Below are 24,423 nucleotides of genomic sequence, written 5' to 3'. Positions count from 1 at the left end.
TGACTTCCTAAAGGAAGGAGAGGGAAGGAACTGGCTGCTTCGGTTCACCCGTCACTGGCAACCGAGGTTGAAACTCATCAGTTCAATAGGTGCCCGGATCGTGGAATGACTCCGGTTCATTTGCAAGTCTAGTTCTTCTACTGACCCGAGGCAAATCTGGACACAGCTCAAGATTTCATGAATTCCCCTGATCTTTCTGGGCAAGAAGCACCTAGTGCTTTTCCATTTTAAACACCACTATCAAGAGTGATGAAGTCCGTGTGCACCGAGGGGCCTGCGGTGGGAGCAGACTCGCGCATGCATGCGTTTGAGGACGCAGGCAGCATAGCCTGCTGAAATGGAGGAAGGAAAAAATGAAAGGGAGAACACAAGGCTGCCTTTGTAGCCAGCTTAGTCACCTGTGGCCATGACCTGGCCACTTCTATTCACCAGGCTGTCCGGAGATAGGATATACTGGAGAAACAGAAGCTAACCACACCCTGGAAGAAAATACAGGGGGTATAAAGGTAGGGTTTTACGAAAGCAATTGCAGCCCGTGAGCGGCAAGTTCCAAAGTACTTGTTCCGAGTCTGCTGGGAAAAGGGGTGGCAACAGCTGTTGGCTAGAGGGCAACTCAGGCCATTCAGTCCGTCCACATCCCTTTGACATCTTTCCCACTGCGGACCACCAGTAATGCCAAGCAAATGTTTATTTCAGGGCAACTTGCTTCGTTTAATCTAGTGGTTCTTAACTTTCAGAACACAGGAGAATCACCCAGGGAGCTTTTAAGAAATACAAACACTCAGGCCCCATCCAGAGAGATTCGGATTCAATTGTCTGTGATGGGGTCCTGACATTTGGCTTTTGTTTTTGTGTTTCTGATGTGGGAACCACTGATTAAAGCCATCATCTTGAGCCATCATCAAAGGACAGGACGGGGGAAACAATTAAGGGAGATTCAAATCAACATCTCCTGGGGGTGGGGAGAGATGAATAAAATAGTGTCTCTTTCTAGCCTCCTGAAAACATCTTTGCATATCTTCTCTGTGATGATGCCAAACTTCCTGGAGTTCTCCAGCCACTGCAGGTTACTACAACTGGGGGGAAGCTGACCTGTCCCGTGAATCAGATGAATCCAGGCTCTGACCGTGTCCCGTGTCTAGTGTGGTTCTGTGAAACATTAACTCATCTCTCTTTATCATGGGTTGTAACAGGTTTCTTGTGAGGATGAAGTCCAGTTGTTCCTTGGGCAGAATGGGCGTGAGCCCTGGTTGGTTTCCTGAGGGAGGGGGGGCAGAGGTTGGATATGGACACACGTTGAGGTGTGTCTTGGGGGGTGAGGCTCAGGGTTCACCTCTGGTAAATGTTTAACTGGGAGCACCTTTTCTAGTCTCCGATGTCTGTCTTTGAGAAAGTGAGTTAAAACGGTGTTTTACGTTTCCTGGTGGAGAACTGTTGTACCTGTGGTCTCGGTGGCGGAAAAGCCAGGGCCGTGGCCCCCGCCACGTAGTACAGACGTACCTGCCCGGCTCTCACCAACCAGAGGGCTGCTGTCTCTCACATAAGCACCTCCTCTACTTTTCACTCCTTGCCCCCTAAATATGGTCTTCGGGAAGACGAGTGTCCTTGCCTGGTGGCCTACTGCCTGTCACTTGTCCATCTAATTTGGGGAGCACGGCGGCGAGATGAACCAGGACAAGAAGGCTTGGGGAGGAGCTACGGTGGGAAGACATTCCACGCATGAGCCGTGGCGGGCTTCTCTCGGACCTGAAAGAAACCATGCCACCTTGACACACAAGGCCCAGAAAAAACTACATCTGCATTTTTATAAAGTTACACTCTTATTTTTCACAGGCATAGGAAGGGCTGTGAGAGTATTGTGAGTCGATGAATTTAGGGGAGGGGAACCCCTGTAAGATTAATATTAAGAGATATTTTAAAGTCCTAGTAGCCCATTTTCAATAAATCTCAAATCTTGACTTTGAGTTAACATCCAGAGCTCATCTCGGGCTTTCACCACCCCTGCGAAAACAGTGTTTCAATGAAGTTGTTTGAGAACAGAAAGTATTTTCTGAATTGTTTATTGAGAGATGACTTTGTACATTAGGAACTGGTGCACTTAAATTATACGACAGATGACCATAAAAACTAGGGCTCTTGTCAACAATACAGCTTTGCTTTATATTATTACGGTTACTGATATTTAAAAATGATATAAACAAAAACATGGATAAGTTATGCCCAAACGAAAGGCAACAAACTCCAGAAAACAGAAATAGCATGTATAGCACATTTGTTATTTCAAATAGTTCAACACAGGGTGATATAATTGCCCAAGCCCAGAATTTGAGTGGGTTCTGTCATGCATGAGTGGAAAGAAGGGAGGACGACACGGATCTGACCCAGGAGCAGGAGAACAAGTCGAGTGGAAGTCTTGTGCACCGACCGCCACGTTCCATGCTCTTCGTTTGCAAACGAAGCATTTTCCCTCCTTTTACTGTTCATTAAAGAAGACTCCCCACCCCCCACCCCCCCATCTTCTTCGGTGGGCTTCTGGCTATTCAAAAGAAGATTCTGGTAGGTGACCAAAATCAGAACCTAGGCCTCCAGCAGCAAAAGCCGAATTGGACTCAATGGACTGCCCATGCCACACGGAAACATTTTCATCACAATGTGTTCAAGAGACTTCCCACTCCTACCTGGGAAACAGGTGGTGACGCAAAAAGGAAAACCTTTATACGGTAAACGAAAAGAAAATTGTTTTTGTATACTTTTTTTAGCCTGAAGAAGGCTAAGCTCACCGACTCTACAGATTCAAGTCTGGATAATCTCTCCTCATTGGCCTTGGTGACATCGTGACATTCCCCTGAGTTTGCTTAATGAAAGCAAGCAAACAAAGAAATAACAAGAGTGATCAAAAACCAAAACCCAAAACCCGAACCAGCGTAAAACGAAGTTCAACCGTGACGCAGTCGTGTCTTTTGTATTTCGTGGTAAAAGTGTTGACGGAGCTAAGAAGCCCATGTTTCTACCCTTCTGCGTTAACGATGTCTTCCCGACAGGCATCCTTTGCTCGTGAGGTGAAGGCACCAGGTTAAACAAAGGCGAAAGGTCTGACATGTGTGTGGAATATGCAGGTCGCCAGCGTGTTTGTAAAACGGAGTGGCCGGCAGAGAGGAAGCAAAGTGATCCAGATTGAGGCGCAGGGCCCTGCAGGCTTCAGGTGGGTCCACAGAGGAGACAGAAGCACTAGGCAGTGCTGTAAGGCACTCCTGCCGGGAAAGGCGGATGGCAAGACCAACATGGAGAAGGAGCACCTGCTCCAGTGGTCTGCCGGCCGGGTTACAGCCATGAGGCCTGACGCTGGCCCCGGCTCAGGACTGGGGCGAGGAAGATCGAGGGCTGGGGAGAGAGGCTGGTCTGCAGCGCTACGGCCAGGAGAAAGGAGTCTCCACCGTGCTACGAGCTGCTTTATGCGCCTGAGTCTTCTCCCCTAGGCAACCACTGTGGCTTCGTGTCACGCCTTCCTGACAAGATGGCTTCTCTTTCCAGGGAGGAACCGAACCCCAACAGCAGTTGTCCCTTCCCTTGTGCTTAACCCTGGCTTCCACCACATCGAAGGCCACTTGATGAGGAGTGTGCCACATCACACGATCGTCAGGAACCCACGTGAAATAAAGCCCCTGACAACCACGGGGGTGCCGAGGAGGACATTCCACGCTTTCGACTTTTACCTAGAGTTCAACAGTGACTGAGACTCTACCTTGGCATGCATCCACGAAGACATACTAAAGAGAACCCCTCAAGTCAGAGGGTCTGAATACAACGAAATTAGAATTGTCTACCATCAGGAAGTGCTGGGCGCTAGGACTTTACTGCCCCCATGATAGAAATCAACACTTGTCTGCTTAAATTAACTGAGCAGGGCTTATCACCCGTCCTGGGCTCAACCTAGAGCAGTGGGTTCTACTAGACTCGGGGTCAGGAGAATGGGCCACAGTAGACAATACAGCAATGCTCAGTTGCTAACAAGAACCAAGGGAAGGAAGACAGTACCTCTACAGACTCAATTCATGCCAAGGAGAGAGTGTTCATTTCTGTCAGTTCTGCCTCCAATTCTCTAACTTTATGACATTATTTTAAGAGTAAGAAAAGTATTGAGACAGAAAATTCGAAAAATAAGGGGGGAAACTGTATGCATCTCTCTTTAGTGGGAGAAGTAAAAAAATAAAATAAAATAACTTCTGAATTGACTCTAGACAGTGTTAGAATCAAGAGTTGACGAGTTACTTCCTAATCCAGTTATTTCAATAAAGTGCAGCAGAGCAGTGGAGATGAAGAATTCTGCCCAAACTTATGAACAGCAGCATTGGCTTTACCCTAAATTAGGAACAAAATATATCTTGGCTTCCTCAGGTAATGCCTCTTTTTTGCAGAAGTGTTCGGTGTGGCATCCGGTCCTACCCTGATACAGTAATTTACACATGCCGTTTTTTGGCCAGTAGATAGAGAACAAACCCACAGGTCTGGAAGCCAAGCCTTTTCAAGGAGGCACAGGAAGAAACTGTCCAGTGTCAGTATGCAGTGTGTACACAGGCAGAGACAAAACCAGAGGTCAGAGCTCATCCAAGTGGACTCGCTTAGTTTAAGCAAAGGCTGTATAGGGCTGCTAGAGTGATGTAAACACCGAGGTTCTCACTGCAGCCCGAAGGAGATCATGGCACAGTCCCTTTGCAGGAGTCCGAAGTACCACTGAGTTAGCTGGAAACCACAAATCCCAAACACTAATCATATTCCCTTTTTTTGTTGTTTTGTTTTGTTTTTTTTGGTGGAGGCCTAGTCTAGTAGAATCGAAAAGCGATTACCCTCTCAGCTAATCAAGTATTAAAGCTCCTAAAAATATCACATTTTATTACTACATATATGAAGATGGCTGGAACACAAGTACCCTGAAAAGGCAGTGGGGCGAAGGGGGATGATGAGACTTTACATGGTTTTCATATAAAGAGGCTTTCAACTTTGGGGAAAATCAGCCCTGGAAAGAACACGACTCGATTCCAGTTGACTGCTTTTAAAGTACTTTGTGGCCTTCCTGCAGCGGTACAACTGGGCTCTATTTTGGGAACTGGCTTCTCTACTGCGGGATTAGATGCCAACATTTTACCAGGGTTGGACTGTCTCACACATGAGCTTCTGGCACTGTTAGGAGGGATTTCCTCAAGTGATACACCAGGGAATGGGCCTTTCAAGTGAAAAGAGTTTCCCTGGAGTCAGCCGCCGGCTCTAGGAGATTAATTGGCCGCTTTCTCGTGTGTTTTATGTGTGAGATATTTAATATGGGATGAGAACGGGAACAGGAGGGAAAGCAGGTATTAGCTTGGTTCTGAAGGAGGTGGTAATCCACAGATCTGCTTTTGTTTCGACAGTTCCTGAGCAGTGGAACAATTACCTAACAGTGTACCGAGTCATTTGTTTGGGTTGAAAACAGTAAGGGCGTTCATGTGCTCTAAGGCGTTTCTGGGCTGGAAAACAGCAATTTTGAACTTTCATGACAGACCCAATTCCTAAGCTGGCTCCACTCTGTCCTATCAGATTTTGGTGGTGGTGGTGGACTGCTGTGTCGACTGGCAGGCAGCACCGACCAGGCCGTCAGGGACACAGAAAAGGAGGGAAAACAAGCAGCTGGGATGCTGTTCCGCTTCTGGGTAGCCGAAGGACCCAGCACATCTACGGTTTGGTTTTTTCTCTCGCCTTTTGAAAATAAGCAGAAAATGATGTGGGTAGAAAGGTCTCCTTTGGAGTACCCAGGGAATGCCAGTATTTAGCAAGCACCTCTAAATGGGCACCCGTGAAAACAAAGGCCTTTAGAACAGGGGTCCAGAATCTCTCCCTCTCGGCAGGTCTGACGCTAGGTGCCTGTGAAGTGGGACAGGAAATTCTGTACAGAGAGCAAACATGCTGGAGGGGGCAAGGGGGCCTGCACTTCAGGTCTCCCAACGCACTGTGCTGGGGATGGCCTCGCTGACAGGCGGGATCACAGATACATTAATTACAGCGAAGGCAGAAGCAAACTACGGCGATGGGGAGCTGGGGGCGGAGGGGAAAAGGCACTTTGCCATCGGAGCACATCTGTTTTATAATAAGCAGGTCTATAATTCTCTTGTGAAAGATCATGTTCTGCTATCTTCTCTGAGGCTGGAAAATATAAATACTGTATTTCACGAAGGGGAAGAAAAAGGAGGAGAGGTTCAAATTTGTTTGCCTGTTTGCCAAGTGCTTGTTTGAGATTTTCCACTCTTTATCTTTTGTGTGCAATGTTCTCTATAACCGGAGTTGGGGCGGGGGGGAAGTCAACCTGTTTTTTCCAAGAGTAAAAGGCACCGTAAGGTGTCTCGTGAATGGGGTCTTGGCCTTTTAACAAGTTTTTATGCCCTTGGTTACAGCTGCTGCAGTCAGAAAATACAGGCATGTGTGGTGGCAAGCTATTAAGTTGAAATGAATGGTCCGGGGCCAAAGGAACTGGCATGGGTTGAGAGGTGAAATGTTTGCATCCAGCAGTCGGCACAAAAGTCAGTCCGGAATGTCACGCCTCTACACGGACAGAGGTTTCAAGAGTTAGGATCTGGAGGGAGCAAGGTGTGGGGGCAAAGCAGTAATGGGGTGAAATGTATCCTATACTTTGTGAGCCACTGATTCTCCAGATCCCAACAGCGGTGAAACTACCCAACTATGAGGGCCTTGGAGGCATCTGCTCGGGGAAAACATACAGAATCGTCTCCTATGGCCTGTTGAAAATTGCTTCATTATCAGTGTATCTTTCTGCTCTGGGAAGATTATGGTGGAAAGAATGGAGCCATGATTTCCAGTGCCGGCCTACCTGACATTTTGGTCACGACTATTCTACTGGCTCCCACACGGCATGGCGGTGGGGGCCACGGCTCTGCTAAGTGGTGAAGCGATTCATTATATTTCCTATTCCTAGGATATGATTTTAGCATTTTTGTTTCAAGGTGGCAATTATGTGTGTGTGTGTGTATCTATTTAAACAATACTATTACATTTAGTTCATTAATTGTATTCATAAGTTTGGTATTTTCTTAATAGTCTACTGTTGGTGTTTTGAAGTCCCGTGTTACTTTGATTTTGTAAACAATTTGAAAAGTGTGAAAGCAGATGTGGTTAAATTGACAGGCCAAAGTGAAAGTGCAATGGAGAACAATGACAAATAAAGCATTTCAAATAAATAGGAAGGACATGCCTACCTAAGATTCTGTGAAAAGAAACTGAACGCCACCTCACGGAATGTACGTACAATATCCACAGTCTAGAAACCGATGTGTTTGACCACAATCGTAGGAAATTTCCCCAGGCCAGCACCATTAAAAAAAAAAAATCATAAATATTCCCCACGAAACCCTGGGAAAACTGCCCTTCAGAAAGCCGTTTTCAACCAAATATGCTGGGGCGTCGCACCCTTAGGTGGCGCTGGGCTTCGAACCAGCAAACAGACCGACAACAAGCAGCTGTTGGTCGCAGAGGTCTCTTTTTTCTTTTTTCCTCAGGAAAAAACCCCCTGAGATTAACTTCAAAACCAGAAGGAGCTCTCCTCATAAAGTAGGGGTGCGTGCTGTCAGAGGGAGCTCACACTCCTCATTTCTGGGCCACTCGGCTCAGCTGAGGTGATCCCCACCTGCACGGCAGAAACTGAGGTGACCCGGAGTCATCTATCCCCGTGTTCTGAAGATTTTCTTGTGACACGGGCGATGGCGAGGGCTTGCCTCGGTCACCGCATCCTCTGTGAAGGCTCAAAATAAATAACGCAAACGCAACCCGAAGTTCTGTGCTTCTGTAGGAAATGCTTCCTCCTGTGTCCCGCGTAACAAGATGGCCCCCGAGAGCCAAACGACAAAACAAAGCAAAACAAGAAAAAAAAAAAAAAAATCTGGGCTATATAAAGCATCGTGTGAGAACCAGGGCTTTGCTTGGGAGCAAGCTGCTGAAATTCATGGCTAAGTGTAATTCAGCTACTGGTATTTTCTTTGAGCCACAGAGGCTTCACGGACCTTTTGGACGGCGATTTACACAGAACATACATACGGGAAATCTAGGTATGTGTGTATATGTATGTAAATATATATCTATATCTAGCTGAAGATGAGACATACTCTTCCTCCAAAGGGACCTAACTGGCTGCTCAGGAGGCCGCCGGGCTGATGGATCGGTGAGAGGTCAGTCCCTGTCCTCGGGCCCCTGCTGAGTCAGGTGTTCTGGTAGGACAGCTCGAACATGTTGCAGGCCTCCTCCAGGCTCTCGTCCACGTTCAGCCTCCGCCAGAAAGACTTCTGCTTCTTCTGCAGCTCTCGGCGGACGCACCTCGGGCAGGGGACAGACTTTTCTTTGCATTCAGAATGGAAAACGGCTCCACAGCTTTCACACCTGCAAAAGCCAAATGTGGGAGATGATGAACCAGGCTGAGATGAGCAAGACACAAATAGCTGAAGTCCAGTCCTCTGTGCAGCTCAGAGTACATTCACTCCGGGTTAGCCCCGCCACCGGGGAGAGAGATGACTCACAGAAATGGGCTCTTCCCTTTTCCAAGATGCTCAAGGTTGAATTTCCCTTGAAAAAAGAATTTTTTTTTTCTGATTAGAACTAGCTGGGGCGAGGCTTATGGCTCACAGTGGAGGGGGGTCAGCAGTCAACTAGCAACTGTGTGATCGTGGTGACAGTGGACAGAGTTCTAGAAGCTCTGTGTGTTAGTTTCCTATCCCTGGGCCAGCAGTGTGGGTAGTAACTCTGGGGTGAAGTGACGGAGAACGAGAATGCTGTGCTCTGAATACCAGTGACGGCCCCGGCATTTTAGCCGTGAAAACGGTGCTGTCCACTTCTGCTAACGTGGGCTGCGTGGTTCTCCGTGACTCCCTCCTTCATCCGACAGTTTGGAAAGGTCAAACGACACTTTTCTGAATGATATCCTTTGGTCTATTGTCCTTCTGAGTTTTTTAAAAATCAGGGACCCCCCCCCACCTTTGTAAGCCCATCTTTATAACACAAGTGGGGACAGTAAAGCACGAGAGAGTGGAGAAGAGGGTATTTTTTGAAGGCAACATGCAGATATTGTAATTTATAGAGGGGAGGCATTCCACGTGGATGACTAGTTTGTTGTTTGGCTTAGTGGAAGCCTGCACAGGAGTCCAAATGACTTGTTTTTCCTGCAAAGTCTTTAATAATGAGTAACTGTCAAGCACAACTGTAGCTGCTCCAGGAGGTGGCTTGCCAGTGTGGATTCAGCGCCCACCCTTCCACACAGCCCTGACAAGCAACGGCTCCCTCATCTCAGGAGCCCAGGGAATCGGGCCCGCGTGGTTCTGTCCAACCAGCAACAGTGCATGCGGGGCCCAGCACTGGACCAGGTTCGAAGAGGACTATGAAGGAAACAGCCCTCAAGGCTCAGTTTGTGCTGCTTTTGTTTTTTCTTTAGTATCTTGGGCTTCAGTCCTGGGCATAGGATGGTCTTTGGGGCACCCTTTCCTAGCCTGCCTCTGACTTAGCCCCAGGACCAGTCCAGATTGAGAAAGTTTGGTGAAAGGACCCACCCACCCACCCTCGTACCCAGGAGACTCCTCTGCTGCTCAGAGACCAAAAGACAGGACCTCTCGGTAGCGGCAGTCTCTGCCCAAGCTCGGCTCTCTGGGCAAGTAAAACACAGGGGTGGCTAGGAGTGACATGGCTTGACTTCAAATTCCACCTTCACATCACTTTCCGGCTGTATGGACTGAATTGTGCAGCACCTCCTCCCTGCCACCGCCCTGACCGAATTCCTATGATGAAGCTCTAACCCGCAGCATCACCACATTTGGAGATAGCATCTTCAGGAAGAAATCAAGGTTATGACCCTGAGGTCATAAGGGTGGGCCCTGATCTGATAGGATTCGTGTCCTTGTAAGAAGAGACGCCAGAGAGCTCTCTCTCTTTCTCCCCCACTGTGTGGACCCAGAGGAAAGGCCGTGTGAGGAAGGCAGCAAGAAGGTGGCCATCTGTGAGCCAGGAAGGGAGCTCTCATCGGAAACCACGCCCTGCTGGATCTGGATCTGGGACTCCAGGCTTCCAGAACTGTGAGAAATACATATCTGTTGTTTAAGCCAGCCAGTCTGTGGTATTTTGTATGACAGCCTGAGCTGACTAAGACAATGACCTTGAGCAAGTCACTTCACCTCTCTGAACTTCGGTTTCCTTATCTGCTAAGTAGAGTTTCCATTAACATGCACCTCGTAGAAGTGTTGTGAAGCTGAAATGAGGTAATAAAGCATTTAGCACAGTTCCTGGCATGTGGTAGGTGCTCAATAATACAGCCAAGACTGCTGCTGCTGCCTTCCTGAGAGTCTTCATTTCAATCTGACCACACCTACAACACCCTCGGTGATGTGAGGACATCTTGATCAACCCCCTCATGCCATAGATAAGAAAACCGAGATTCTAAGAGGGCTAGTGATTGTCTCATGAGGACACAGTGAGTTAAAGACCGAGTTGAGACTAGAATCCAGGACTCCTGACAGCCCAGCCACAGCTCATACCGAGGCCTCGTCATCTGAGTGGGGGGAATGTGCCATCCTAGAGGGAGATGCAAGGCTTCCAATCAGAAGACTTGTGCTCAAATCACAACCTTTTCTTTGAGCGATCTTGGGCAAGTCACTGCTCTGGTTTCCTCATTTTCCTTCCTACTCACGGAGTTCTGTGGAACAGAAATGGGTGAATGTATACGGAAGGATATTCCAATGGCAAGTGCTCTAAAGAGCAGGTGAGTGTGACACCACCTTTCGTGGTGACTCTAGGGCCTGCTTTCTTGACGCTGGAGCCACACTGGTCAGGACGGTCGACCCGGTAGAATCATCTCTAGCATCTCCCTGCCCTTGGCTCCTCCCTCTTTCCAGTGGGATGAAGGTTGGACCCAGGTCTCCTAGTGCCTCTTGTCTGGGTCAGCTCTTCCCCAGTGGCAGTGTCTTTGTCCTCACTGGGTCACACCTCCATACCCTCCTATCACTGAAGTGACACTAATGGTAGCCTTATCAAATAAATTTCCTCCTTCCTGCCCCCTTTGCCCTGCTGAGTTAGTGATTTATACACCTAGGGATGTTGCCCTAGGGCAGTGATTGATAAGGGGAAAACCGCTGGGTTCCTTCAGTACCACCCCCTTATCTCTGCTGATACCGGCACCCCCACACCCCACTTAAGTGAGGAGGGGTGAGTCTTATTGGGTATTTCCGGTGCAGCAGACACCCATGGGGTGATGGAGGGGCTGAGTACACCTGCTCTTTCCAGCCAAAGGTCAGTAACTGAAAAAAAGTCTGAGATAAAAAATTAATGATTTCAGAATGTAACCAAGTCCTATTTTCTAACCATTTGTAACCAAGCAGTCATCTTTGGAACAGTATAATGGACAGACTGGTCAATGACCTTCCCAAATTCAGACAGCCTATTGTTAACTTTCCCCCTGATTTGCTTTTAAGTGAAAAGAATAAGGTCAGGAAAAGGAAGGAGGAAGAGAAACAGTTTCTTACATAAAAGTTATGGAGCTCTATAAGAAAAATGTGCAGGAGAAATATTTACATTAAACAACACAATATATAGGCTTGCTCCTCTTTGAGAACAGCACTTTATTTAAAAGGACCTTTCACTTTAGAAGAATTCACTGACTCCTTGGTGTTTCCTGAATTTCCCGACTACATTTCAAATATGACTTAACAGACAACTTCTCAGGAACACATCTTGCACATAAGGTAAATCTATCAATGTAATCATCCGTGTGCAAAATTGCAGCAGATAATGAAAGAGACGCATCCTTCCGTGTCCCTGAGTGATAAACCAAATGAAAGCCGGCCAGTTTCATCGTCATTTCTGAGTTACCTGCTCCCAGCAATCAGCAGCTTCATGGCTTTCTGGTTGTTGCTGTACATCACGGAGAACAAAGACCTATGTCCTCCTTTCCAGCGTCACAGGGAATGCAACCCCAGGGAGACATAGTTGCTATTGACCAAAGCCATCCAGTGGGTTTTTCCTGAAAACGTCCACTGCTTCCCTGAATCCAGGGATCTCAACCTCGGCACTATTGACGTTTGGGGCCAGACAGCTGTTTGTTGTTGAAGGGGGGCTGCCCAGTGCACCGCACGGTGCTCAACAGCATCCCTGGCCTCAACCCACCGGATGCTGGTAGCAATCCCTCTCCCCAAGTTGTGACAACTGACAGTGTCTCTAGATGCTGCCCGAAGTCCAAATGTCCCCTGGGAGGGGCAGGGAGCTCATCCCAGCTGCGAACCATTGACCTAATTCATCTGGAGAAGGCATCATAGAGGGAGTATCCAGGGGATGCTTAAACTGTACCCTCCCCATGCAAGTGCCAACCAGTGGCTTATACTCACACCAACCAGTAAGGTCCAGCATAGTGTTACTTATTCATTTCGTTTTCACAAATATATATTTTTAATACATCATTTGGTTAACAGAGCTGAAATTCACTAGCATTAACCATCCCATGGTTTTAAAAATTAATTCAGAACAGCATTTAAGAAGTTAATACCCATGACACAATTCTCTGTACTGCTTAGTAACCCTTAACTTTCTATCTACTCACTCTGATTTTTTTAGTCTTCCCCAAAAGCCACCTTGGTGGGTTGGCCCCCAGTTGTATTTATTTGCTCTGTGCCAAGAACATCTGGGCTGTTTCTCTGTGGTGTTCTCTGCTTCCTCATGCCCTATGTAGGCCGTCTAGCAAATCTAAACTGAACACTTCTGCATTGGCCCCACAAAAGAAACTGCTTTTGTGTAACTGTGAAGCAGTTACGTTTCAGCAACTTCTACAATGAAAGAGAGACCAGAAAATATTAACGAGGCCACTTACTGAAGAGAGGAGGGCTCAGCTAGAATGAGGAGCCCAGACTTCCTGGCCCAGGTTGGCCCCATGGTCATTGGGATCTTGGGTAAATTACTTCATCCCTGAACCTCTCGCTCTCCATGGAAGTTAAAGGGGAGGATGGATTATCTAAGGTTCCTTCCAACTTGCAGATTTTGTGCAGGAGGGGTAAAGGCTTCTCTGGCTTTTATCTTTCTTTTTCCACACTTTCTTGCCCCAAGGTCTGTGGATGGATGAGTGGGAATACAGCCTTGCTGGCCACTCCTTGGAAAATCTCAAACTGACAAGCTGGGACTGAATGAGAGGATCCTTAAAGTGAAGAGTATTCCGGGGCGCCTGGGTGGCTCAGTCGGTTGGGAGTCTGACTTCGGCTCAGGTCATGATCTCACAGTTAGTGGGTTTGAGCCCCGCGTCGGACTCTGTGCTGACAGCTCAGAGCCTGGAGTCTGCTTGGGATTCTGTGTCTCCTCCTCTGTCTGCCCCTCCCATGCTCATGCTCTGTCTCACTTTGTCTCTCAATAATAAAATAAACGTAAGAAAGTTTTTTTTAATAAAAAAAAGTGAGAGCATTACTTTAAATTTTATTTATTTGCATTGATAAATGAAACCATGAAATAGCTTATAGACGAGTACATACAGCTCTGATTTTCAGGAGTTTGGCCAAAAGGAGCTGACTCTGCCTCTATCTCAGAACATTTCAATTAAACATTAAGGATTCCTTTCTAAGTACTTTCCCAACCGTCATCAACACCCTCTCTCCCAAAGAAAAAGCCAGAATGGTTCCGTGTGGTGGGGTTTTTATTTTGGGGGCGGTGTGAGGGCTGGCTAGAGGCGGCAGTCATTTCTCATCCGATGTGCAAGTATTTTTGCGTTTTGACCCCTGGGACAGCCACAGTGGAGTGAACTGTATGCATGTGAGTGAGCATTGGACATACCATATGATGTGGGATAAGGAGGAAGGAACTCTAGTTCGGCTTCTTTGGAAGCTCTCGGTGCCATTAACTGTCCACGTGTGCCCTGGAAAACTGGTCCCCTTCCTAGGGCTGGAGACAGGGGCTTAGCTCCACCAGCAGATCTCATTCTATGTCTTAGTAAAGGCATCATCGAATGAGATGCTATACATTTTATGAATGGTCTTTGGCCTAAAAATTAGCTTATTGACCTAGGCAAGTGAGGGAGAGGTTCATACCCTGGAAATCTGATAGCCACAGACACAGTGTTCTCATTCGAGTATCAAAACCAAGAAAGCTAACCTGCTGCAAACTAACAGAATTAAATATGTGCAGGGGAAAAGGTTTGCTTCTCAAATATTATGGCAAAGAGGCAAGAATTCCTGGCTGTAGATAGTTTCCTGTTCTGGAATGCTGATGATGTGAGACCAATTAGAGACAGGCTCGACGGCTCTGTCTGTGTCTTCCAGATTCTAGCTGCATGCGGGCGGGCCACGGGAAGCTGCTAAAGGCCCCTGCCCCAAGTTGAGGTCACTGAAATGCTCCTGCTCTGTCCATGTCGGATTCTTCTCCTGCTGCATTTTTATTTTTGGCTCAGGCAATGACCTCAGATATTTCATTAGGATTGAAATCCAGGCTTGAGTTTGGCTGGATCTCTGACAAGTGAAAGGACAGGCCTGCAGAGTGGGGCAGCGCTCTGGCTGATTTCCACTCTGCCGAGCCCACAATGAACAGGGTGGGGTGCCGAAATAAGTGCACGTTATCAGGCATGCGAGTGCGGTTTGCTGTATGGCTACTATGTAAGGCGCCCCACAGAGCCACTAGCTATTATTGGTTTTTCCAAGAAACCGAGATGATTATTTAAATCTCTTAGCTAAGGGAGGTAGTTATTGGTGCCTGGTTATTTTAATGTTTGGGGTTGGTGTTTTCTTCTGTTCTTGTGTAAATGAATATAAGCCAATCATTTATAATTTGCTTAAGTGGAAAATCACGTAAGGTGTATGTCTGCATATGTATACATATGTGCTAGGTTTGTACTCCCTGTATGTACATATGTATGTATGCTGTTTAGAAGAATACACAGAACATGTTAGCAAACATTCTAAGGTAAAATGAGTTAAACGGGATTTAAACAATCTAACAGATTCTTTCTTTTGTGGGGTAATAGGAGGATTAAAATAAAGACACGTTACAGGCAATTTCAATAAGAAACAGGTTATGGTTAGTGCTGATGGCTGGGGACAGTCCAAGTTTCACAGCCTCTGCCTGGAGCACCACTTCCAGTGAAGCATTGAGCCAGGATTACTAGAAATCCACACGCTCCAGATGCCTCTCTCCCCTACGCCAGGGGAAGCTGGTGGGAAGGGGAGGAAGAGGGCAAAAGGTCTGGAAATGTTGGCTTACAGAACTGTTGTGGCTCCATGCAGAACTAGAAATGGACTACATTTGGGATTATTCAATGTGTGTGTGTGCGCGTGCGTGTGTGCGCGTGTGTCTGTTGGTTAGGGGTAGGGAGATGGGGACAAAAAGGTATCCATATGGTTTGACTGGAATTGTATGAGACTGGAAAAGATCTACCTTCTTTGGCCAGATGTCTGGCAGATTAGGTGTGTATGTGCTAGTTTGTAAAGCTATTCCAATAGTTCTGAATGGTAAGTGCACATACAGCCAGACCAATATTGGACATTTAAATTAGGCAACATCTGTATGGCCTTTTGCCCCTGTTTTTATAGAAATTATCCTTGTAATATGATTCCGAGCCAGGTACTATTTGTTTTCCCATGGGTAATAGGCCAGTCAGTAAATAGATAAAATGAAATGAGATAATAAAGTAGGTGGTGGCTTCTCTGGTCCCAGGTGGGTAAGCGTGTGATCAACTCTGGACTTGACGCCAGTCTTCTAACATGAAATCTGGCTCTCCTTCCCCTGCTATCAGCCACGTGTCCCTTTCAATTACTCAGCACACCCCCAAATACCTGCTAAGACTCAGATCATGGGAAGAACAATTGGTATGCCTGCAGAGATCTTTTTATTTACCTTTTAATCCCCAGAGTTAATTAAGGAAGAGTTTTTCCCTGATTGCAGACCACAAAGCATTTGGCTTTCACAAGTCTTGCACTTGGGGTTTGTAAACCAAGCTCGGTTAATACCTTTGACAAAAGCTTTACTTAAAATCTTGGCTTTGAAATAGAATGTAAACAAGGGTTAATTAATTCATTTGTTAATTTTGCTATCCTATTGGGAACAGTAAATCACATTATCTTTAGTGCCAATGCTTAATAAATGCTTCTTGCTAATTTGTGGATGGTGACAGACCTCAGCCATACTCTGTGTACGTGTATGAAATCTTAATAGGTTTGACCTGAGTGAAATAGTTACTTGGGGATAGAGAAACTCTAGTGTTTCTGACACTTCTCAGGTTTTTTTTAATTATTATTAATTTTTTTTAAATGTTTTTATTTATTTTTGAGATAGAGAGAGACAGAGCGTGAGCAGGGGAGGAGCAGAGACAGAGGGAGACACAGAATCCAATGCAGGCTCCAGGCTCTGAACTGTCAGCACAGAGCCCGACGTGGGGCTCAAACTCACGGACTGTGAGATCACGGCCTGAGCTGAAGTCGGATGCCCAACCGACTGAGCCACCCAGGCGCTCCTCAGGGTTTTTTTTAATGGTTCACCTGGCAGTGAATATAATTCTTAACAAACAAAGGTCCATCTCTTCTTGGGGTTACTCTAGGAGAATCTCATTTAATATTAGAGAAAGTAAAGAAACTGCAGGAAGATATCAGAATTTTCTGATTTCCAGAAAAAGCTAGACTATATTATAATTGTAGCCATTAGAGAACCATAAAGAAGAGCAATGGCTTTCTATAAAAGTTGCTAAAGTAGTTCAACACACCTAAGAACCCAAGAAATGTTTAGAAATGTCTTGTTACATCTAAGACAAAGGCAGTGAATATAATAATATTTGGCTAATGTAGATTTAAAACAGAAAAACTTAGCTTACATATGGGCTTCCATTGAGTCCCCAGTCTACCTCTTTAATGTAAAAGTGTAAAATTTAACTGTCAAGGTTTTGAAGTAAGCCTCTTTAAAAGAAATAATAATTTATAAGGATAATATGTATCTAAGACTCTGAACGGGATTTATGTCTATTTATTTCTATTTCTATTTCATATTACATTTCAGTTCCTCAAAGTACTAAGATTCCTAAGGGGGCCAAAATAAAAGACATTTTTAAGGAGGGATATAGTAGAAAAATGCAAAAAAGTTTAGAAGGTAAACCATATCTAGATTTATGAAGATGACTGCTTGCTTGGGAATAGGTTAGTGATATAAACTTAGAAGGAGAAAGACATTCAGGTGAAAGACGCAGTGTTATGTCATTACTTTAGACTTCCCCTAATTTGCCTCCTCTTACCAGTACAATTCTCTTAACAAGATGGTATCACATAATTTTCTAATACTCGATGTGTTCGTTCTAGGCCAGTGGTTTTCAAAGTGTGGTCCCTGGACCAGCCAAACCAGCATCACCAGATAATTTGTTAGAAATGCAAATTATTGGGTGCCACTCCAGAGTTACTGAATCATAAATTCTAGGGTGGGACCTGGCAATCTGTGCTTTAACAAGCCCTCCAGAGTATCCTGATGAATATAAAAGTTTGAGAACTGCCGCTTTAGGCCAACTGTTTCCAAAGGCAGCAGGGCTGTCTCATATGTTAGACAGGACTGTTGTAAATATTTAGAACAAAAATACGGACTTTGCAAAATGAAAATAAAAAGTGGTATTAATTAATGCTTTTATATTGGGCCTTACATTTCATATCTATTAATACTTTCTCATAGCTGATAGGTAAGAACCTCATTTTACTTTCTTTAATTGGAAGTGACACTAAGCTGTTCAGATATTGGCCATTTGCATATTTTTTCAGTAAATTAGTTCCTGTCCTTTGCCCATTGTCTAATGACTTTTACTTACTGCGTTTTAAAGATTTTTTATATTCAGGAAATTAATGAACTCTTTGTTAAATGTGTTGAAAATATTTCTCCCGGTTTCCTGTTTACATTTGTCTTTAGAGAACTTTAAGCATTTAACTTTTAAAAAATATATTTATTTTTTTAAAGTTTATTTATTATTTATTTTTGAGAGAGAGCATGAGCAAGGGAGGGGCAGAGAGAGGGGGAGAACCTGACAGCGCAGAGCCTGATGCAGGGCTGGAACTCACAAAACCAAGATCATGACCTGAGCCAAAATCGCGTGTCAGATGCCTAACCAATTGAGCCACCCAAGGGTCCTAACTTTTTAAAAATATATTTAAAAGCATCTTGCTTCCAGGGCTTCTGGGTTTGTGTCAAGCTTAGAGACCTTCCACACTTAAGATTACAAAAATATTCACCTATATTTTCTTCTAGTAGTTTATGGGTTTTATTTTTACATTAAAATATTTGATCCATCTGGAATTTATCTTGATGTAAAGAGTATGATCAAATCCAGCATTCCTTTTCTTTCTCCAAATGGCTGTCTAGTTCCCAGTTTCTTGTATGGAAAGTTCCATCTTTTGTTTTGCTCATTTGCTGTGCATCTTTATCATGTACTAAATTCCCATATTACTTGGGTCTATTTGCATACGTTCTGAAATCATGTTCCATTGATCTGTCTGTTCCTATGCCAGCACTGTACTGTATATTTTATAATACATTTTTATATCTAGCGAAAACAGTCTCCCTTCATGTAAACAACTTTAGAGGTCAAATTCTATACTGAATATATTAGGAAAGTTTACAGCTGCTCATCTTAATGTTAAATAAAAAAAATTTTTGAAATGTATACAATCAACTAATTTACAAATTTATAGTATAATTTATGAGGTTTATCTAAAATGAAATGCACCTGTGTAAACATCTTAGTCAAGGACTAATCCTGGCTTTAGATATTTGACTTTTTGAATATCTCAGATTTTTTTTCATCTTTATATAGTAGTAAAAGTATTATGTAAATTTGATAAGTTAAACTAATAGACTTATTGTTTACCTGTTTATAAAATCAGGAAACAATACAACTGTTTAGTAATGTGTATACTTTTAGTAATTAAAATTATCCTACTTTAAAAAAATTTTTTTAATTTTTATATTTGAGAGAGAGACAGAGCACGAGTGGGGGCGGGGCAGAGAGAGAGGGGACACAGAATCCGAAGCAGGCTCCAGGCTCTGAGCTGTCAGCACAGAGCCCAATGTGGGGCTCAAACCCATGAACCATGAGATCCTGAACTGAGCTGAAGTCAGAGGCTTAACCGACCGAGCTATTCAGGCGCCCGAAAGTATCCTACTTTGCATGAACAGAGGATGTATTATCTTGGAAAAATATTGCAAAAATCCTTAAAACATGGTATACATTATCATTGAACATGGGAAGGTGTGAATAAGAACGCATGTTTTAGCAGTCTCTTTCACTCAGTGAGCACGTTATTCAGAACTTTTGTTTTTACTCTGCGTATTAGGAAAGGCTGAATAGAACTGATAATCACACTAATAGAAGTAGTTATGCTAAGTATGCAAGCAATAAACAGACATGTAAGACACCTCGAAGTCATTGAAAATTTTGTCTTTCAACATGTATATTCCTAAGACAGGAATAGGGTAGAGAAGGCTACAGGCTAGTGTATTGGTAAAGGAAACTTTCAAAGGCAATAATACAGTCACTGGGGGAAGCCAATGGGAGCCTTTAGCTTAGGTCTGGTTAGTAAAGTGCTGTGCTAATAAGCCTTTTCTCTTTCAGTTTTCTGAGTGGTGGCCTGGGTAAGCTCTCTAGACCCCTCAGGGAGAACAATGGAAGTATGAAAATTTTGGGTGTGTTTAGGTGTGGAGAAGGGTTAAGTACTGCTTGCTTTTAGGTACTTTCTAAATATTAAGGTTCCCCTGATTAGGACTCTCTCTTTTAAACAGTGTACCTTAACTACATTCTCAGGGAAGCTGGAGGAAGGGAAAAGTTATCTTGCTTGCTGCTTTGACATTCATGTGATTGCTGTCCCCAAGTCCCTTGGCTGGTGCCTCTTCGAAGCACTGTATGAAAACCATGTTCCCCCTGATGTTCCTTCAGGCCTCACTAGCGTCTATTCCACCCTACCTGGCCATCCTGCCCCCACGGAAAATTTGCTTATCTCTTTTCATTCTCAATTCTGACATTTTTCTTTCAAATCGTTGATGGAACCTGCTTTCCAGCTAAGTCTTTTAATTTAAATTGCCTTTCTCTCCACCATCAAGGATTCTTTCTAGAAAAAAAGTGTTAACTCTTCTCTCAGAGAATAGCTTTAACATGCTTCAGCTTCCCACCTCTCGAGGCCAAACTAGATCTTTCAGTTGAAGTCCAGTCAGCTCCGGTGAGTGGCTTCCAATGTTTCCAATGCAGTTTTTGAATCAGCCACTCGCTCAGGACTTGAAATTAGTCTGTTATGTTACCAGTTCTATAAAAGGAAATTCCCACATTTCTGTTTTTCCCATGAATTACTACTTTTTTAACGTGATCTTGTTTTCTCATCGAAAATTTATAAGATCCTTCCCATTATACTTTTGTTGAGAACCTCTCCCCGGCCACCCTAACACCAACTATCACCAGAAGTGAGACTAGTTAAGGGTAGGTGATATAATCTTTTGCCCTCCTCTGGACAGCTTGTGCATTCCCTCAGATTTCAGGATGGTGCTGTGACAAGGAGAGGCAAAAAGAGGACTATACTGGAATTCAATCGCCTGCATCTCCTACTAGCTGTGGGTGTGGTGTTGGGCGGGGATGCCATCCTCCCTGGGGAAGGTAGCGTAGGAAAGGTGCGTGTATCACGGGGCGGGAGTGACGGGCAGATAACTGCTAAGCTCCTCTGACTCTATACCAAGTCCTATGCTTTATAGATCTAATTCAGTCCAAGCGGTGACCTCTGTAGAGAATGAACATCTATCTATAGACTGTCTTTATCTCTACTCTAAGTGTTCTGGAAGCATTAGGAACTGAACAGATGATTATTAATGATAGCTACAGACAGCAAATGAGGATGTTTCCTGATGCACCACCGAGTGGTTTAATATTCAGACTACTGAAGGGGTTTATAACGAAGGTGATAGTATACGTTAGATACTGAAATAAAAACAAAAAAGGATTTTTAAAAGATAGCGTTTATAACATCTTGCTATCTGTATTCCCATAATTAGTGAGGCAAGAAAAGTCCCAAAATATCAAAAACATATGCTGATGAAATCAGGTTCTATTGTACCTTTTTGTAATTCTAAAGCATAAGACAGTTCATTTCAGAACATACTGCTCAGGCTGAAGAATCAACATTTTTTGTATGGAAAGGTAAACACTCCTCTCTTTCCTATTGTGTATTCAGGTTACTTATTTACAGTCCCATTGGGAAGGAAAAAACACACTGAAACATGACTGAAAACATGTTTTGAAAATTAAACTGAGTAGTTTAGCAAAACTCAAGTTTTTGACATGAAAGTTTTCATTGGGCCAGAAAACTATATCTATTCCTAACATATGAGAGAATGCTAGCTATCACTCAATAAAGTCATATATCTTGGCAATGTCTACATTTAAGTAGACAATTTCCTTGAAATTAGTTTAAAGGTTATTTAAAATAAAATAAAATATGTGAAAAAGCACAGATTTGAAAAACTAAAAGTAAAGCAAACTCTTTATTCGTGGATTATTCATTGAGCATTTACTACGTGCTGTTCTAGATGCAGAAAACTGAGCAGTGAGCAAAATAGGAAAGTCCATTTCCTCATGGAGCTGACATTATTTCAAAATGGTGGACTGAATCACAATTTGAATTTATATCTTAATCCCTTTGGGTAAATTGTATCAAAAATAGTCAACTTCACTGAAAACATTGTGACAAACTATTAAACAGACTACTGCAAATGCTAAGCAAAGGAGCAGAATGAAATAAAGTTCTAACTTCTTTGTCAATACGGGGTTAAAACAATGCCATATAACTCGTAGGTAAATCTGGAGGTGGGAGGTGGCTTGTCAAAGGTCACACAGCAAATTAGTGGCCAAGTTAGGGATGACATCTAGACTTCTGTATTCCTACTCCAGTAATTTTTCTGTGGATTAGTCTGCCTCTACTTTTTAAATGGATCTTAATGATTTTAGAACCAATTATTTTTTTTTCCTGTTAAAGTAGCCATCAATGAAAGTTTATAGATAAACTATTTTCTTGGTTCTGATATAATGTGATAAAACGCTGGGTATAAAACCATATATTCTAAGGGTGCCTGGGTAGTTCAGTCGGTTAAGCCTCTGACTCTGGCTCAGGTAATGATCTTGCATTTCACGAGTTCGAGCCCTGTGTCAGGCTCTGTGCTGACAGCTCAGAGTGTGGAGCCTGCTTTGGATTCTGTGTCTCCCTTTCTCTGGCCCTCCCCCATTTGCTATCTGTCTCTCTCTGTCAAAAATAAACATAAAAAAATTAAAAAGTAAAATAATAAAACCATATATATATATACATCTTTTATTAAAAAGTAAACATACAGACATATGTATGGAGAATTTTCCTCTTTATACTTTTGTGTACTTTTCAAATGTTTTGTAATGCGTATCAGTTTTATAGTCAGAAAGTTACAACATGAATTAAACAATGCTGAACTTTACTCCCTCCAATCAACAAAAAATTGAGTTGTCTGAAATGCTTAGAGATAAGATGACAACACAGTATTAACCAGACACCTAACGAGAAGCTTGGTAAGAAATGCGTCGAGGTAGAGATGACAGCCATCTATTCAAGTGACCAAATGGTTTCAAAATACAATGGTAGCCGCACCAGCGAGGGCTGTGTTTATAAGTGCACTGTATTTATAAAGTGGCTTAATGGCATACAGGGTCAGGTCAGCCCTGAGCGTTTCACAAAAGTCTCGTCTGTGTTAGCAGACATTCTGAAACATTTTGACATGTGAATATAGGAGCCACCAGGCCAAGGTGAGATGTTATTTGCCAAGTTACTCTTTGACCGAAGTTTAAAAGCCAAAAAAAACTTAGCATTGTGTTCAAGGTTTTTTTAATTTATTTTTTTGTTTTGTTTTTGTTTTGTTTTTTTAATCAAGGAAAACCTTCATTGATACAATAAATACATTTAAGAGCTGGCAGTCATGTAGCCGCAGAGCAGAATTCCATCTTGGTAAGTTGCTCCTCGGCTTCTGCCCCTCATAAAACCTGCGAGCTCCCTGGGCTTCAGATTTTCTACCCCTAAAATATCCAGATGTTCTCCACAGTCCTTTCCATCTCTGTTCATTTATGATTCTAGAACACAGGCAGGGATCTTGTCCTCTCTCGTCAGTGTTAGAGGACGTGGAGAAAGTTCCTCACTGCGCTCCTCTCCAGTACCAGAGAGAAGAACAATAAGCAGATGGAAACTAATGGCTCCTAAGCAAAGGTGCCTACGAAGAGGAGTCCAAACTTCCTCTAGCTGTTGCAAGAATCCCACACCTCATCACAGTACTCACCAAGTGGCTGCTTCCCAAGAAAAGCCACAGAAAGGAAATATCATTAAAAAAGTGTATATGCGTTGGGGGGAGCGGTTCCCTCCCTGTAAGCCCGACCTCGCCAGGGCTGTTGTTCTCTATTGTTGAACAGGATGTAACAGGACTGTGAGCACAGCCCGCAAACCTGCTAATTAGGTACACTGACAGTGTTTGTTTTGGAACCATTTACCAACAAAGGAATGTGTCAGGCTGATTAGTGAGAAAGGGTATGTAATGTATGAGTATTTGAGTCCAGATGAGGGAATAATCCAGGTATTCAGTCTGTTTGTGCAAGGACTGACAAAAACGAGGGCTGAACAAACAGGACGCCACAAGGAAAGACCGGCTTCTGGGCGGCCCTTCCCTCTCCTTCCACCTTGGAGTGTGTTCTAGTCCCCAACCCCCACCAAAAAATTCCTGCCTAAACATGAACCTCGCTTTCAGAAAATGACAAACTAGAACTGGCTCCCAGAAAAATGTAAGAGCCTTTGTAAGGCTGCTGGCGAATCTGGGGTTTGGTGATTTTCTAGGCACCGAAGTAAGCGACAACTTTCAGGAAAGCCGTCTCCACGTTTATCCTCCAGGGACAAATCAAAGGGAACCCGGGCACAGAAAACACAGCCCCTGATGGACTGCTCAAGTTGTGCCGAGGAAAACCGCACATCTCAGCATCTTCTATGGAAGACGTAATTCTATCCTTTATAACACAGCAGTTGCTTTCTCTCTTTTAAACAAACTTTTATGAGGTTTGACTACAATTAGCTATTGGAAACTTAGTGTGTTCATGAAGCTTCAGGAAGGGCAGAAAAGTGCCACGGCAAAGACCAAAGTCCACTCCCCAACAAGTTGAGGTCCTCAGGGGCAAGGTGGTGTGGATTGCCATGCAATGTAAGATGACAAAGACCAATTCACAAGGTCAAGAGTGTTGGGAGGAGTCTGCATGTTCTTCAGTACAAGCTGGACCTTTCTGAAATTTGGCCAGATGGATGAGAGCAATGGGGCTTGGACTGAGTTCTTTGGGAGGCTGCCTTTTTCTTTTTCTTTGTTTAAAGCTTATTTATTTTGAGAGAGAGA

The 24,423-nt window shown here is 44.0% G+C and overlaps 1 protein-coding gene and 1 long non-coding RNA gene across 6 annotated transcripts in view; one reads left to right on the top strand and one right to left on the bottom strand.

The window, feature by feature from the left end:
- LOC125172101 (uncharacterized) overlaps positions 1-24,423 on the top strand; it is a 120,643-nt gene that overhangs the window by 13,224 nt on the left and 82,996 nt on the right. The window lies entirely within an intron of this gene.
- The window catches only part of PLEKHM3 (pleckstrin homology domain containing M3), a 200,237-nt gene continuing 177,857 nt past the window's right edge, over positions 2,044-24,423 (bottom strand). For 3 of the 4 annotated variants that reach the window (XM_047869606.1, XM_047869605.1, XM_047869607.1), the window contains one exon: positions 2,044-8,415. In XM_047869606.1, coding sequence (XP_047725562.1) covers positions 8,238-8,415 — 178 coding nt within the window. In that variant the 3' untranslated portion in view covers positions 2,044-8,237. The remainder of the gene's footprint in view (positions 8,416-24,423) is intronic. The other variant, XM_047869612.1, reaches the window with a different exon arrangement.

Source organism: Prionailurus viverrinus, chromosome C1 (assembly GCF_022837055.1).
Source record: "Prionailurus viverrinus isolate Anna chromosome C1, UM_Priviv_1.0, whole genome shotgun sequence".
Classification (NCBI taxonomy): domain Eukaryota; kingdom Metazoa; phylum Chordata; class Mammalia; order Carnivora; family Felidae; genus Prionailurus; species Prionailurus viverrinus.
This window is presented reverse-complemented; position numbering and strand designations above follow the sequence as displayed.